Raw genomic sequence first — 17,499 nt, 5'->3', positions numbered from 1 at the left:
GCCGTTTGTTTCGAGCTATTCACCTCAAGGGGCGATAATTATGAGCAGACAATTTTTGGTTCTTACACCGTGTGGCACTGCATTGGTTCTTCGAGGAGATTTTGCAAAAACTCGACCTGTCGTTTGATAACCACCGTATTTGCCGGATTTAAAACCGTTGGACTTTAGGCTGTTCAACAATCTCAACAAATTGCTTTGGAGCCACCGTTTCTTCTCGATTGAGGAGATAAACGCCATCCCAAGAAAGGATCTCTCTGACTCTTTGGAAGATTTGAATAAACGATGGCATAAGTGCATTGTGTCGAACGGCGAGTACATTTGAAGACAATGAAATTTTTTTGAAGATTAAGTACATTCACTTTATTTTTTTATTACGGTAATATTTTAAGGTGGAGTTTCGTCAATTAAAGTTGTTTTTTTTTTTTTAAAGCTGAACCCCCAAAGGAAAATTATGAGCGATATTAATATGGAATTTTTGGGGATCGGGGGACTGGAACAGATTTCTTAAGGGGATGGGTTGTTGTTGAGCAATTATCGCGTAACAGAGATTATCAATCTCTGTCAGAAATCCTGCCCGAAATAGGCAGGATCGCACACAAATAAAAAGAATATCCGACTGAGATTTATCGATTACATCCGTAGATAATTTCCTTCGAGTTTAATCCGGAAAGTTACCGTTCTGAGATAATCCTTTTATAAATTAAGCTTAAAAAACTATAGGAAGAGTAGCGTCTCTTTGGAATTTTTATTACCTTGTGACCGAAAAGAATAAAAACGTTTCCGTCGCCACCGTTTCACGATGTCTTTAGAATTTAAACAAGGCTCTAGTGTCACATTAAGTTTAAAATTAATTCTGAAGCACACAAAATCGAAATGAGATTAATGTTCATTCAAATTCAAACTATTCTTTAAATCTATTGTTAAAAATATCAAATTGTTACCTCAAAGTTGTTCGAAAGACGAAGAGATGTTTAAATTGCTTGTGGTGTAAGTTAGAGCAAATCGTTACAAATTTCATTAGCAGTCCGCTGTAATGCACTCCAGGGAAGCGCCATTAACAAGGCGCCAAAGCAGAGCACCTAATAGAGTAACAAGTTTGTTATTTAATTTATGTCTTGTACCAGTTTTCGGTGTCTTTATTAGAAGTTCTCTCAATAATTTACTTAAAGTTAAACGAGTTGGTCGGTTTTAACGTAGGGTGTTTAAAGTTGTATTTTTCTTCGTTAATTCCCAGAGATTTAACCTTTACGATATTATTTAGAGACATGAATATTTATACTTAAAATTTCTCTGTCAAGAACCACAGAAAAAGTTATGGGAAATGATCAGTCTTGAAAGTTATAACAAAAGGCAGAGATGAAGCTTTAAAAAGAGTTTCCCATTTTTTCAAAAATTGGAAAAATCATCAGTTAGCACGCATAGGGGTGTCTGAAGAATTATACTTGAAATTGCTTTCTATTGTGATTATGAAAAATTATCTGTTAACTTCGGGGTAAATTCCGGCAAATTATTAATTTTCAAAGTTTATTAAAATGAAAATCAATTTTAGTAAGAAATGCATAGGGCAGAACTTGGGAAATGAAAAATCGAGAAGAAATCAAGGAAAATGATATGAGGAACGCATTTTAAAACTAAAAATATATTTCCAACATTTTAAAAATTTTAAACAGCAAAGTTTCTTCTCCAGTTAAAGTGGGAGGAGTCGGACACTAATGCGACGTCAAAAATGGTTTCTTCCTCAAAGTTGACACACTCCTCCGTGATTGTGTAATTTTCTTTTCGTTGAGTAACGAGGCTGCTAATACGTATGGCACACCAAGTAAACAACCCCGATAGAGAACTTCTATTGTAGTTATTTTCAATTACAGCGCTTTGCGGTGCTTTTGTACAAGCAAAGCTTTGTACCGATTTCAGCTCCGCACCCCAAAGCAGAATTTTATAAATTTAATTATATTTTCAGAAAACAAATATCGCTTTTCGTTTCACTATAGAAAAATGTATGTACCACTTTAAGCTCATTATTTATCCTTCGAATAAACGTTATAAAAGTTAAGTTTAAAGCTGGAGACCCATGCGTCCCATATGCGACGATGGTACGATGAGCAATTGGATTGGACGCACGGCCCTGCGACATCTTATAAAGTTAAAACAGTTTAACTTTCATCCGGTATAACTTTAATGGATTATTTTTACCTGTCTTGAATTTATTTTTGTACGCCTTTAGTTTATTTTTTACGTGCTCCAGATTGTTTTTCACGCGCACTTACTTTATTTCTTCGATTTTACAAACTCTGGATTTGAAATTATAAAAAATTACAAATGCGGGTAATCGATTAAACAACCGAAGAATTCCTGTTCTATTGTGTCATCTTCAAGTTTCTTCAAATTTTCTGACGGTGATTGATACTCACCCAAAATATAATAAAGTTACAGCACAGACTTTTTTATGAAAGTTAATTTTTGCATTTTCTTAGAGCAGTTTGAAGGTTGGAAGTACTGACAACAAGGAAGAACGATAATGGGCTTTTGTTGATGGATACAAGATGTTTCATAAACATACCGACAAACTTTCAGGGAATTTAGAGTTCATCAAAACAAATATGCATTTAGATGTAATAAAGTTAGGTCCGAAATCGCTTCGTTTCCAAGATGTACTGTATAATTTCTTATATTTTTTTTTACATTTTAAAAAGGGTTTGGGATAAAGACATGACGTTAGAGATACGTTATGACAGGATAAATGTGCATGTGTCTCGAGTAGGTAGAATATCTCCAGTTATATCAGTAGCGTCCGAGCGGCCTACGATATAATGTGTTTTATGAAAAAAATGGTACGTTGCTGACGCTTTTTAAAATGAATATATTTTTTTAATGTTTCTTCAATTCTTAATAAAAGAGCCTCCTAGTGTTTTGTTGTTCAAGTAATCGTTTTCAAGATAAAAAATAATTTTTTATTTCTATGCCGGCCAGAAAATCGGTAGAAGTTTCCAAGTGCGATTTTGTTTTAATTATTTAGAAAAATTAATAAATTTTGTTTTTATTAGAGGTCGAGGAAATGAAGGCAAACATTTTTTGTCTAATAAATTATGTCCGCAAATTAACGATTTTGGCAACTGAGAAATCAATATCATATGATAACAAAATGTACTATAATTTAATGTTTTAAATAAATGCAAATAAATCGATATGAAATAGATAGAAAACAAATGATAAATATTTTATGACAAATTTTCAAAATTTCGGTCATTCTCTTCGATACATACTTGTCCTAAACAATTTTTGGAATGTTTAAAAAATATTAAAAAAAGAAATTAAAGATTCTGTATCTTGGAAACGAAACGATTTCGAACCTAACTTTATTCGATATAAATATTTGTTTTATGAGTTCTACGTTCGCCGAAAGTTTATCGGTTGGTTTATGAAACACCCTGTATAGAGCGAGTTGTATACTGTAAACCACACTAGAATCACAAACTTACTCCGACCCTAAAGGCGCTTCTAAATTACGTATACTTACTTGAGGCAAATTGTTAGGAAACTTCATTAATAATGAAATGTACTGCACTCTCGGATAAACGCCATTACCCATCAGTAAAGCTGCATAAATACCAGATTAATAAGTTAATCGTTCAATTTAATTATTGACTTTCAATTTAAGGAAATGCAAAATTAAGATAATGTGAAATAAGGAGTGTTCCATGCGGAATTCACATCCAGATGTAAACCGTATTTGGCTTAAAAATAATTTAATGTAGATGTTCCATTTACCTGAATGAAATATCGAATTGAACGAGAAGTGCTATTCAAATTTAGGTGTTCAAAAGGGTGCAATTAATTACTTTTGCGACTATCTTTTGATAGATTAAAATGTGACTTTCCAGGGAAGGATTAAAGGCAAAGTAAATAGGGAAGTTTCAGGGTTTCATTACAGTTACGTAGGTAATTTAATAGCTTCCTACTTTCAAAAAGAGTATCGGCTTTGTTCATCAAGGAGTCTTGTCTGAAATAATTTCGGAAAAGTTAATTTCAGGATAGCGGGATATCCTGAAAAATGGATTCAAATTGAGTCTACGAATAGCTATTTTATTTCGAAGCAGAACCCAAAGCTTTTAGTGAAGTTTAATTAAATTCCAGAACAGTTAGAGAATATTATTCTTTTAACATTTCGGAATCAGCAAAAAGGATCGCATATGAAACGCAACGCACAATAATTGGAAATATTGGAAAAATATTTCCAGCGAATATCGAGGTTAGTCAGGTAGCTTAATTCCTAACAATTTAATTTGGTCGAGACATTCTTCACTTTTTAATGGAATTGTGGTTAAATTTGAGGTATTCATAAGGCACTTTAAATCATCAGCAAATGTTTTATAGAAAATTGTTAGAGAAATTGACTATACGCGACCTTTTGAGTAAGTTATCTGATGGCTTAGTTAACACAGCGAGAATCGTATAAAAGTTTACACCAGTCGTGGAATAATTTAACACAATTATAAAGTATCTATTTATTTAACATACAGTGTGACCTACATAAGAGCAGGAGACCCCTGTAAAATATTCAATCATTTAATGTGGAAAAAATTATAACAAAAAGATATTTACTTGATTTTAAAAAGGGTTTGCTTCGATTAAGCCACCGTTCAACTGGATGCATTTCTCGTATCTTCTTCTAGTATTCCGCATTACTTTCCTAAGAGATAGGGGAATTATCTCTTCACAGGCGCGTCTCACCCTCATGCACACTTCTTCTCTATTTCTGGGGCGGTTTTTATATACTTTTAGCCTAAGAGTACCCCACAAAAAAAAATCTAATGGGGTCATATCGGGCGATCTGGGTGGCCATTGTATTAATGGACTATTTCGTTCGATCCATTGGTTAGGAAAGTTTGTATTTAACTATTCCCGAACAATTCTCGCGTTATAAATAAGACTTCCATCAAGTTGAAAATACGTGTTATGTGCGTATAATAATGGAAGATCATCAATCGCATCGGTTAATTCATTTTTTAATAGTTTTAAAAAACTTGCAGAATTCATATTGCCTTCAAGAAAAAATGGATCGATAATTTTGTCGTGGATTATTCCGCACCAAACATTTACTTTTTGGGAATATTGACTTTTGCAATTAATAATCCAGCGTGGATTTTCGCGAGACCAAAATCTACAATTCTGTGAGGAAACTATCCCGTTAGTAGTAAATGTAGCTTCGTCACTAAACAGAATACGTTATAGGAAATTGGTATCTTGATACTACCCTTGCGTTCGCAAAGAAACTTCCAACCTTCTGTTCTGGTCTCCTTCTTTTAAAGTATGAAGAAATTTTGGTTTATATGGCTTAATTTTATTCTTTTTAAGGCATCTTCGAATATTTTCCCTGGGTACATTTAAATCCAAACTTGCTGTTCTTAATGTAGCATATGGGTTGTCAGTAAAATAATTTAAAATTGCGATTTCTGTTTCATTTTGATTTCTATTTCCCGGACGTCTGGTTTTTAGTAAATATCTGTCAACGGCTCCAGTTTCGTTAAATGTACGATTTATTCGATTCACTGTACTCTCAGTAATAGGACGTCGATTAGGATATTTAATGTTGAATATTCTAGTTACTTCCCGCACACTTCGGTCATTATCACCAGAAAGACGCACTATTTCAATTTTTTCCCTTAAAGTTAATTGATTATTCATATTTGAACTATTTCTTCAATCGAAAAGAGGAGAGATTTCTCAGTCAAATTGACCAAAAATCTTTATTAATAAAGATGTGGACGATTCAGTAAATTTCAAATTTGATTCTTCAATAACTTTTTTATTAATCAATATTTTTCAACGAAATTTGAGATACAACCATTTTGAAATATTCTAAAGATATTATTGTAGTTAAGTTTAAAATTAAAAAATCCTTAATGTCTTTTCTTGAATTTTCGGCATGAAAAAGAAGCAAAGTGGGCCTTGGATTTTAAGTGACCACAACACGAACTTCTCACAAACTAGAGTTTTTAATGCTTTACAACATATAAAAAAATAATTAAAATCGAACCACAAATAAAAATTTTACAGGGTTGTCCCGCTCTTATGTAGGTCACACTGTATATAACAATTATGTTAAACGAACTACACCAACATCACCTCTTCTCGGGAATAAATACTGTTAATAGAGAGAATTATAAAGTTGTCCTATAACGACTCCTAAATGGTGCCATCTAAACAACCATTACAAAGTCAAATTACTCACACGTTTTTAAAATGCGTCGTCGGTAACACTTCTATAACAACGCTAGTCGATATTTTATAAGACTTTACCAAACTTAATTAAACAATTATTTAAAGGTTTGCAGGTTACAATGTGTTAGACTGTGATTAAATATATCTAAGTTCATTTAAGCCGTCCGCACCTAAATGTTATTCATATGAACGTCTTTGAATGGTTTCGTTGGAAGTATGCGAGTTGCCTACTTAAAAAATTCAATTACAATGACAGTGTGGGTGACTCATAGCAGAATGACAGGTGTGAAAAACTGAATATTTTATAACTTATCTCTGTCTCTTGGATACGCATCGAATAGGATAACACTACGGATATGTAATGAGTTAGAACTAGAATTGAATTTTACCCTGCCTTGTGGATTTTATATACAGGTTGAGTCGGGAGGATCGTGCCAAACTTCAGGAGCGTGTTGTACATGAAAAATGAATGTAAAAAAACTCAAATGTTGTTATCCGATTTTCGTTTGTTTACAAGTTATAGCGTAAATAAAATTAAAACATAAAGGTTAAGCAACATTTAGACGAAACGTTTCCTGGACGTTGGATTGGTCGTGGTGGCCCTATTAGTTGGCCTCCAAGGTCTCCAGACCTCACACCACTAGACTATTGTTTGTGGGGTTGGTTTAAAACTGAAGTGTACAGAGTGAAAGTGGACACTCAAGATGCACTAATTCAACGCATTAGAAATGCTGCAGCTGCTATTAAAGAAAGACATGAAACAATTAGGTGCGCATCGAATGCTCTTCATAGACGAAGTCGAAAATGTTTAGAAGTTAATGGCAATATTTTTGAACATTTACTATGATATCCAAACGTTAATTTATGGAATTTCTTATGAAATTTATAATTTTTTAAAATTTTATGTTTTAATTTTATTTACGCTATAACTTGTAAACAAACGAAAATCGGATAACAACATTTGAGTTTTTTTACATTTATTTTTCATGTACAACACGCTCCTGAAGTTTTGGCACGATCCTCCCGACTCACCCTGTATACTTGGCTGGTTACAATAAAATAATGCATTGCCATCGTTATCCTTTGTATCATGCAAGGTTGCAGAAATAGAACAATGTTGTTCCCGTCGAAATTTGTTTTCTGTCATCCAAGAAGATTTCCAAGAAACTGGTCTCTAAGTGATAGAAAGTGCACTTTTTGTATACAAAGTACTATTTACTACTTTGCTACTAAAGGCAAAAAATTTTAAATACAAATGAGAAATACCAAAAATCAACTCAATAATTATTTTCATCGATACCAATAAAAAAAAATGTTTAACTTGTTGAAAATGTCTATTTACTAGCTGCCCTTATGGTCGCGTCTATGTCTCGGATCCGAATATGGCTACGCCAATGAAGTTGTTACCTTTTCTCCTCGTGAAACAAATAACCACTTCGTATAACCTCAAACAACTCAATTTAATCCTTGATTCGTTCTCTAAATCACAACAATTTGTGTCAACTTCTCTTCCCTAAAGCCTCTAGTTAACGCGATTTAAACATACACCAACCGAGGCTTAAGCGACGCCGAATCCAACGATCTGGCGGAGCCTCCTTGGAGAGTTTGTCTTATTAGTTAGATTAGAGCAAACTAATTAACCGATTATAACCTGGGGAGGTATTATTTTAAAAGTCCCGATCCCGGGTAATTTCCTCCAGGTTCCCACTTTAGGCGGAAACTAAGGAATCCCGAATGGGGATGCGGAATTGCGGCATTTGCGCACAGCAAACCGTGTTGTTGTGTTCACTGTATTTCTATATTCATTCAGTCGAGCATCGAAGCTCTTCGTGGAAAATTCCTTCGCTCATCGGATTCCGGTTGAGTGAAACACGTGTGAGGCGAAGAACATTATAAGAAAATTTTCAAAATTCTGGAAATGCAGATAAGTGCCTGCTGAAAAATGTAAAGGTCTTTAGCATCATATTCTTGTTTTATGTTGTTTTCTCAAAATTCGATTGGCGATCCACAAATAAACGGAAGCGCCATTTTATTCGATATTGAGATATATTTTTGCCACAATGAAATATTAAATCGGATCAGTTGTCAAAAAGAATAATGATGTATCCAGGATGAGCCTCTTAATACATAGCAGAGAATTATCCAAAAGTTAAAAATAAATTTTTCAAACACAAAATTTTCACATGTTTATCGGAATATTTCAGATTTTTTCTTTATGAATTTGTCGCTATATTAAAATTCTAATATTTTTTAAATCAGTAAGGAGACCTAATAGGATGAAGTAACATAATATATATCGAATTTTTTGAAAATTTTTGAGGGCCGTTTTAACTTCACCACCCTGAGAATTTTCTTAATATTTCAAACTCGAATCTGCAATTGTGCTGATCTTCTGAAACTAAGGTACATATACAGGGTGCCCGTTTTTTGACGTCAGGCATGGGGATCTCGAAAAGTATAAAAGATAGAAGGTCGGTTAAGTTAGCGTAAAGTTGTGAAATTTAATGCACATTTAGAACTTGCTTTAAGATCGGAAAAAATTAGCAATACTCCTAATATCTACGATTAAATACGTGAAAATTTTATATTAAAAATTTGTTTCTAACTCTTTTAGATTTCACGTAAATTTTCTATGCTCATCATGATCAAATTCAAGATTATTCATTTTACAGAGATTTCATCTACGAATTATGTGAAATCTGAAAAAATTACTTAAAAACTTATCGAGGCATCAAATGTTTTAAGTGCTTTTGAAAGCTAAAAAAATTCACTAAAACAATAAAGTAATATCCGTAAGGCGTTCTTAAGACTGATGAATATTAAAAATTGAGAAATATGAGGCATAACTACTTCAAAATATGTTTGAAGTTAAGTTTAAAATATTTATATTTGCATTAGAGAAACTGTTTCATGTGTTAGAGAAAACGGATGCAACCGTCTAAAGAAATATAAATTTTCTTTGCGTCATGTTCTTTGTGGGAGAGCTGTTCGTTGTGTGTACCATATACCTCCTTGGTCTACCCAGTCATAACTTTAGGTAATCTGCAAAAAAATCCAGTAGCATATAAAACAATACTTTTGTCATTATACTCAATTATCGAGATTTTTGAAGAGAAGAAAAATAAAATTTTTAATATTCGATTGTTACCGGATACCTCCTGAAGTACTCAGATTTTTCCTTAATTCGGGAGGTGTCTTGAATTATCACTACAGCACGCACATACTAATTTCACTATTCCCCAAACTTATCTGTTATTTGAAGTACTCTGTATAATACTTCATTATTTCAAAGTACCGAAGATATCCTTCAGTATTGCTATTAATGTGCATTCTTATTAAAATAGCGATTCAAGTCAGGAAATACGTGGCATGAAATTACGATTTGAATGTGACTAGAATTTCAAATAAGAAATGCTTTTTTGGATTGACTGTTTAAAAATTCATGAAGGCACATTGTATTCAAGCTTGGAGGGTGCCTCAGCAATGTATTAAAGTAAAACAGATCATTTGTTATAATACCTGAGATCGTAGTAATATGGGGAAGAGGGATGAGACTACGCATTCCAGTAAAATGAAAAAAAAAAAATAAAAAAATTAAAAAAATTATTTGTATCGAGTTCATCCTTACTAGGTGACTTTCAATGAGTTGCATTGATTCGCTGTCGGTTAATCCGACCCAGGTCGTTGTTTTTGAAAAGGCCCACTGACTTTGTAATTTATGGCGAATTCGGACATTCGCACTAGTGCGCAATCAAAGCGGGAACATCGTTAGTTCTTGTTTTATTATAACGCTCTATAAACTTTTGGACAGACGTAAAAAGCGTTATCTAGCCGTATTGTGGCACTAACTGCACACTGGTACACGTAAAAATAACAGACGAGATGAGAATTTATAGGAGATACCATCAATTTTTGAAAAAATGCATTGTTTGGAAACCACACTACGTCAATTACTTATGTGGCTTAGGAGCGCATAATTTTCTTTTTAAACCCTAAGATTTTCAAATTGGTTGTAGAATGTACAGTGGCGTCTCATGCAGGACGCTGTTTATTCAAATCCAATGAAAGTGAATTTTTTGAAATAAGTCATGCAGTATAGTTTTTTTTCTTTTAAATGACGCCGTATTGTTTTTAATATTTGCAAGTTTTACATATTTTTTGGAAAGTATAAAGTTTGCTAAAGTTTTTGTTTCTACCTGTGGCGCATCATGTTACAACTTGATAATATATACAGGGTGTTTCCTAACTACGTGTAAAAAATTTAAAGGCGTAATCCTCGACTGATTTTAAGTCAAAAATGTCTAATAAACATATGTCCGCAAATGCCTTGTTTTCAAGATACAGGGTGTTGACTGAAAGACGTTGAAAAAGGTTTTAAAGGTTTTTAAAGGTTTGGTGGTATTTACTAACTTGTTTATTGTTAGTTTTTTTTGCTGATTCCACTACTATAAACAAGATAGTCAGTGTTATTTTGGTGTTTTACTCTCTAAAGTGAAAGAATTTAGTTCTGTGTCCCAAAAATCAGATTATACCTCAGTTTTGAAAATTTTTCAAATGCCTAATTACACTAATCAAGAAATGGCCAATATGGTTTATGTTTACGGCCTTGCTGGTGGTAAGTGTTTTTCTAAAATTCAAACACCCAAATTGAGTCATTTTGGAAATAAAATCTCTTTTTCTTGTCACATTTCAACACCCTGTATCTTGGAAACAAGGCATTTGCGGACATATGTTTATTAGACATTTTTGACTCAAAATCAGTCGAGGATTACGCCTTTAAATTTTTTACACGTAGTTAGGAAACACCCTGTATATACAAAATTTTTATTTCTTCAGAAATAGGCTATCGACCTTTTGGTCTTTCTGCCCTTGAGTGTATACATTTCATTTTGGAGTCTCACTATTTGCAATTTTTCTTAAACCAGGTGTTGTGTAAGAGGGACTAATGTAGGGGGTAAGGGAATAAGATGTTAGGATAGGGTTTATGTTTGGAAGTGTTCTAAGAGGGTGTTTGTGGGAGAATGGAAGCGTGATTGTCTATTTTGTTTTGTTAGGCACAGTGGGGTAAATAGTGCTAGATTGTGAGGATTGTTTTTCCATTTTGTTTGGATGTGCTTGATAATATTTAGTATAAGGAAATTTTATTACTGTGGTACTAATTAAACTTCTCGCACCTATTTGAGAAAATGTAAGCTGTACCTATTTGAAATAACACGGGGAACCACACGTTATCATACCAAAACTATTTTTGAAGGAAAGTTTTCGTGTGAAGACATTTTCGCCCTGTTTTCCTCTGCATTAGCTGGAAAATGGAAACGAGAAATTGCCCACTGCGGAGACGTAAAAACAAATAGTAATTTATTGTCGTGCCTTGTCGCTTAGGAGATTACCTGGAAAATTCTCCATTTGTCCACACTGAAAGAGAAAAAGCTGCATTTTTATCTGGTCGATGACGATGAGAATTAGATAATTTTTTTTAAGCTTTCGGCAGCTATCTAATAATTAGAACTCAACTTTGATAACACGTACTTCGATAATCCCAAGCTGGCTGCTTCATACAAATCCAAATCCGAACCAAATACTTCATAACTCAATCTCCGTTCTAATCCCTTTGGTAACATTATATATGAGCTCACAAAAATAAAAGTTTCAGAAATCGCTTTAGTCCGATTGAACCGAAATTCCATATCGATAAGAGAGTTCTGGCTAACTCGATTTTCTTAAACTATTTCCTTTCCATTCCAGAAAGAAACTCAAGTCGGAGCGCATTACATTTTAGAACGATCCTGGATAACGAAATTTTGAAAATGCACTCCGCAGCAAAGTTAATTTGTGGAATATTCATTTATTTCTCGAATGTGGCCTGCTAGAAACACAAAGCAATAAATTCAGTTATGCTAGCTAGGTTTATTGGTTTATGCCATAAAGGGAGGTATACGCGTGTAAGATATACTATGAGACATAGAAGTTTTCCCATATCGCTTTGATGCCGTTAAGGAAAAACCGCTACTACTTTCGTATGTGCGAATAAAAGTAAACTTTTGCAGTGCTATAATGCAAATGAAAAACAGACAGTAAACATAAGAGCCTCAAGAGTAATTGAAAATCTCCTTTCTTCGTTCTCTATTATGCTGAATGGAAACGAATTCGAAATGAGCTTTTTTCTACATTGAATATATTGTTTTTGTTAAAGATTTTAGAGATTTTTTGTTTTATATTTGTTCCGACATTTTAAACTTGCTTTAAATAATTACCCTTTTTCATTTTTCAATTTCATAAAATTTTTGTGCGCAAAGGAATAAAAATTTTGGAATTCTTAACAAAACAATAGAAGCCATAAAAGTCATATAATTAAAATTTTTTAAAAATGTCTTCATATTTTTTTTCGTTCTCTGGGTTGCCTCTCGATGTTCATTCAAGCCCCTTACTTCTTTTCCACAGAATAAAATAAAAATGGGTGTTTAAAGACCTCCTGCATTTCGTAAATAAAGAACTTTCGGATATATTAGTATAATACGAGCGAAAGCTCACTATGCTGTGCAAATTCAAATTGAATCATTGCTGCTGCTGGCGATGGAGCAACAAATCTGAAGAACTGTCTGATGAAGAGAAGAAAGACACTACGAAAGGCACTGACATTTTCAACGTTGAAGATGGGGCTTCGAAGAGACATACAGCGGAAGTTGAAGAAGAAACGGACGAAGAAGGTGAGAGTCGAGTAAATATTTATTATCAGGTTTTTACACGAAATCATGTCCGCAATACCTGGCCTAGAGAAAAACGAGTTTTGGAAAATCCTTATTTATCAATTATTTCTGTTTTTACTTGAAGCTACATACTACATGTCAAATTAAAATAATGAAAACCGCTTAAAAGATATAGAGTGAGAGAGCGAAATATACAAGGAAAATTTATGTAAATTTTTCTATCACACTAGAATTGACAAGGGTAGACATTATAAATATATTAGTTCCCTTTGTTTCAAACTAACTAACTATAACTGTGAGAATGCGGCATATTACGATGAGAATAATAATTGTCTAAAAGACCTCCCTCTGTCTTATTATTCAGTGGGGTGAGCGAGGACAATAACTCGAACCTCCCGAGTGTTAAAGGGCCGCCTTTATGTCATAAAGATAAACAGAATTGTTTTCTTTCTCCGTTGGCTGCGTTGATGTTCCCGATTTAATAAGGAGGAGGGCGATGGAAAATCCATGAGGGGGTTTGTTCCGCGTTTTAGATTAAACGGGAGGAAATTTGATTTAAAATAAATTATCCGCCGTGTTGGCTTTGATCGGTGCCAGGGCCGAGCTAACGGCAAATTGCCGTTGATGTCTGGATACAGACTTCGCTAACGTTTCTAATTAAACAGAGCAACAGCAGCAAAAGCATGAATACAGTGTGACTTGACTTTGACGAGATATAGTTAATCAATCTTTAGTTATGTATTCGAGGCACAAGTAATGACACATGAATAGGAACTCGTGTCCTTTACAGCTCGACGCGCTCGAAGAAAATTAGTTTTGCTCGGTAGTAATTTGATATAAAGGTCAGCGTGTCTTGGATTTATTTACCATATTTTATTTTTAGAAATCGTAAAATACAAATTATTGTAAAAGTCTCGTTGACCAGTCTCTACCTATAAAAAATAGTTTTTTTTTCTCATTATGTCTGTTCCGCACAGTACGATAAACTACGTACAGACATTCGCGTTGTTTTTCTTCCGGTGTTTGATGACTGTTTTAGTATCAATACTGCATGGTAGTTTTAACGTGTTATTTTTTCATTTTTGAGTTCGCCGCTTCAAAACAAAAATTTGTGACGTCCCTGGTATCGTGCTAATTAAATTATTAACCCTTATTCGTGGTTCTCCTCAGCTTGTTTTCAGTCGTCAGGATTTCTTATTATTTGCCGCCTAAACAAGCTCTTCTGTGATGAATAAGTTAATAGAGGCCTGTTCAAAGCTCTTAGCATTTGTTGAGCTATCTGAGAGCATCTTTACAGTTCGCAAAGCCGTGACAGAGATCATTTATTTTGGACTAAAAGGAGTTGGAATACGTTAAATACGTCTTCTATCCGTCAATTCGCGACTTGTTGGTTCAATTCATAAATTCTTCACAGCATAAAAAGGGAGTAAACGGCCTTTTTTCCAAAATTAAATCATATACCAACGCGTCGACTCTCTTGAAGCAAAGGGCATTTTTAGGGCTCCTCAGTCGGTACGTGTCAGCAATAAATTTTCATTCTAATAGTGTCAAGATGATTTATAACCCGGCCTAAAAGGACACGTAATGTATTTTCACTGACGCCGTTACCCCCCGTGAGACACACTGTATTGTACCCACATAAATTCGGAAATTAGCCCATGATATTATTTATCTCAGATGAATCCTATCAGTTTAATTTCCGTACAAACCTAAACCTTTGTGGCTTCCCCGCAATTCTACAAACGTTGATAGACGACGTCAGAATCTTAAATCAAAATTAATGTTAAAGGGTGTTTGTTCAGCATAATTGCCATTAAGTAAAGTGTGCATTTTCGAATGAGAACATTGATTTTCAGCTATTGCAAAATGATTAACAAGAAACGTAGATGGTGATGTATGTTTCATGCGTGTTCATATCAAGAGAAGTCGCGACGTTCTCATTTTCCACCACTTAACTTCTCCCTTAAGCAATTGATTTTTGATATCGAAGAAACGTGGGAGTGCCAATAAAGGGAAATGGAGCCTTATCGCGTGTGTTCCCGGTATCGCTTCGCTTTACCTTTCAATAGGGATTTATTTTTCAATCCAAAGCTTGTCTGAGAGTGCAATCTGGGTTAAATTACAAGTTCCAAAAGTGAGATAGCGAAGTTCCGAAATACAACAATCAGACATGTTCAGACAAATAAAGTTCCAGAATGCCCATTTATAAACACAGTATGGAACATCCATAGATTTATGTAATTTATATTATAGGGATTGGTCCTTAAGTTGTGGCCTTTTACGTAATGATAAATAAATTTGAAAACTCGTTGCCTTCATCGTTCTATTTAATGAAGCATTCTTCTTGTCTCTGGACGTCACATTCATTACACAGTGGGTGTTTGAATTCTTACGATTTAATTTTTAAGGGATTATTGATCACCTCAAGAGGAATTAATTAAATATAAAACACGCTAGTACAAGTTGTATAGCAAGAGAAAAATTTCTTCAAACAATTTATCGACTGATAGTTATTTTAGTTTTTTTTTCAATATTGACAAGTTAGAAACCAATCAGGAGTGAATAATTATTCTTGTAAAATTTCAATTGAAGATCGAGTTTTCATGTTTACAATAAAACTTATTTTTACTTAAATTTCAAATTGACGGAATTAAAGAAATCAAAATGAAACAAATAGGGAAAATTCATTACAGCGTGTAGGATTAGATTTTACTGGAGCGGTGGATGGTATCGAATGTAGCTTCATTTTGTAAAATTCACGTTTTCTCTTGTTTTCAGATTTTAAAATTTTTCCTGTCTGAAAATCAGAGTTATGTTGATGTTGGTTTGCATGGTATGTGAAAACCATCAGATTATTTTAATGGTAATCCTGCTCATTATTTGATTTTTTAAACATTGATTGGTTTGCGAGTAATGTGTGGTGTTTTTTATTTGATAGAATGCACGGAATCCATAAGATAGCTTAATTATCTGGAGTGAAAAGAGCGAAGAATTTTAAAATTTTGAATTTTCAAATTGGAAGTGTTCTGCGCCCCTATGCTTTTAATTGGCAAATTTAGAGGTTAGTTTTGTTATGTGTTTATTTACATTTTTCTAATAATATTTATTTCAATAATAAGCTAACGTACGTCCCTGATTCTTTCGTGTTAAAATTCTTGTCAATTGAATTTAACACGCCTAGAACTTCGCATACAAGTTCAAGTGGGTTGCGAAATATAATCCTCTTATTGCTGATGTACATGGAGTTCTGAGTTCCAACGAACTGTCGAAGGCTGTTAGAACAACTTCGGAACAAAGTTCTAAAGATATTACGTCTCACCCGATCCTCACTATATGGACATTTAATGAACAGCGACAAGAGGGACTCAAACATCTTGTGTTTCATGTATTATTGAGAATACTGGTAGAACTGTAGCCATAAAAATTTACTCCTTTTACTATAGTTATACAAGTTACATTATAGTTCAAATTAAAATTACTTAGTTTTATGACTTAGACAGACCTGTAGTACTTTATAATACCTTTTTTTCCAATTCGTTCATAAATTTCGAGAGATGTGCGTAAAATTTTAAAAATATGTCCTTTTTAAATTCTCCTAAATCTGTCGCAATTTCATTGTAGTTTAATTTCACTATGTAGGACATATTTTGCAAATTCCGACTAAATTTGTAATTTTGATGAATTTTCTGCCTCGTTCGGTATGAATCTGCTCTCTATAAAAGGGATTGTTCTAAATTTTCTTCCTTGGAATTTGGCACCAATCGTTGCAAAATAAAGTAAATACATAAAAAAATTCAGAAAAGTCTTGAATTTTTACGGACTCTGTCTTTATAAATAATGATCAAACTTACCGCCTTTTTGGCGAACTGAGAAACCATAGATTATGACAACTTATATCCAGATCATACATTTTTTGGTCTACAGATTTTTGAAATGACAGTGGTTAAAAATTCAATAATGATAAATAGCGGTTCGCAGTACTAATCCGAAACTGATCTAACTTACACGTAACGCTATAGCCTCTGAAAATGAAATTTTAGGAATTTTAGTTTTAGACCACTTTGAAACTTGCGGAAACACATAAAAATGCGACTCTTTATTTACGACACTAAGGGAAATGCAATAACGAAATTCCTCAGAAGTTATGATAATCTGAAATCTGTTGAAACTCTTTGAATTTGTCTAACGATCTCCGGAGAATTATTCAATTTGTTCCCTCAAAGACACCAAAATATCGACTCGTTTTTTGCGAATAGCTATGGAAATCCGTAAAATATCAAATAAAATTTTGGAGAATTTCATTACCTTGGACACTCTAGAATCAATTCAAGTTGAAACAAAAATATCTCTATTCCTTTCCCTAGCAAATATTGGAAAATTCTCTTCAAATCCCAGATATTATGTCGGAAATCGACACGCTTTAGGTGAAAATCCCTGAAAGTCCCCGAAACTATCCGATAATCTAGAGGAACCTACAGCGTATTGAGCCCTACAGATTTGTCGTGTTATCAAGAGTTTATGGAAATCCCCACGATATTCGCAAGGATGTGTTAACAAGATTAATTTTATG

At 33.6% G+C, this 17,499-nt stretch overlaps 1 protein-coding gene across 5 annotated transcripts in view; it reads left to right on the top strand.

Annotated features, from left to right (window-relative positions):
* The window catches only part of LOC136338840 (cytochrome b5 reductase 4), a 149,381-nt gene that overhangs the window by 66,387 nt on the left and 65,495 nt on the right, over positions 1–17,499 (top strand). The window contains exons 1-2 of one of the 5 annotated variants that reach the window (XM_066281593.1): positions 8,032–8,166; positions 12,664–12,929. The exons of 3 other annotated variants lie outside the window; for them this stretch is intronic. In XM_066281593.1, coding sequence (XP_066137690.1) covers positions 12,755–12,929 — 175 coding nt within the window. In that variant the 5' untranslated portion in view covers positions 8,032–8,166; positions 12,664–12,754. Of the gene's footprint in view, positions 1–8,031; positions 8,173–12,663; positions 12,930–17,499 lie in introns of those variants that run through there. One more of the 5 variants, XM_066281592.1, reaches the window with a different exon arrangement.

Source organism: Euwallacea fornicatus, chromosome 4 (genome assembly GCF_040115645.1).
Source record: "Euwallacea fornicatus isolate EFF26 chromosome 4, ASM4011564v1, whole genome shotgun sequence".
In the NCBI taxonomy this organism is placed as follows: Eukaryota; Metazoa; Arthropoda; class Insecta; order Coleoptera; family Curculionidae; genus Euwallacea; species Euwallacea fornicatus.
This window is presented reverse-complemented; position numbering and strand designations above follow the sequence as displayed.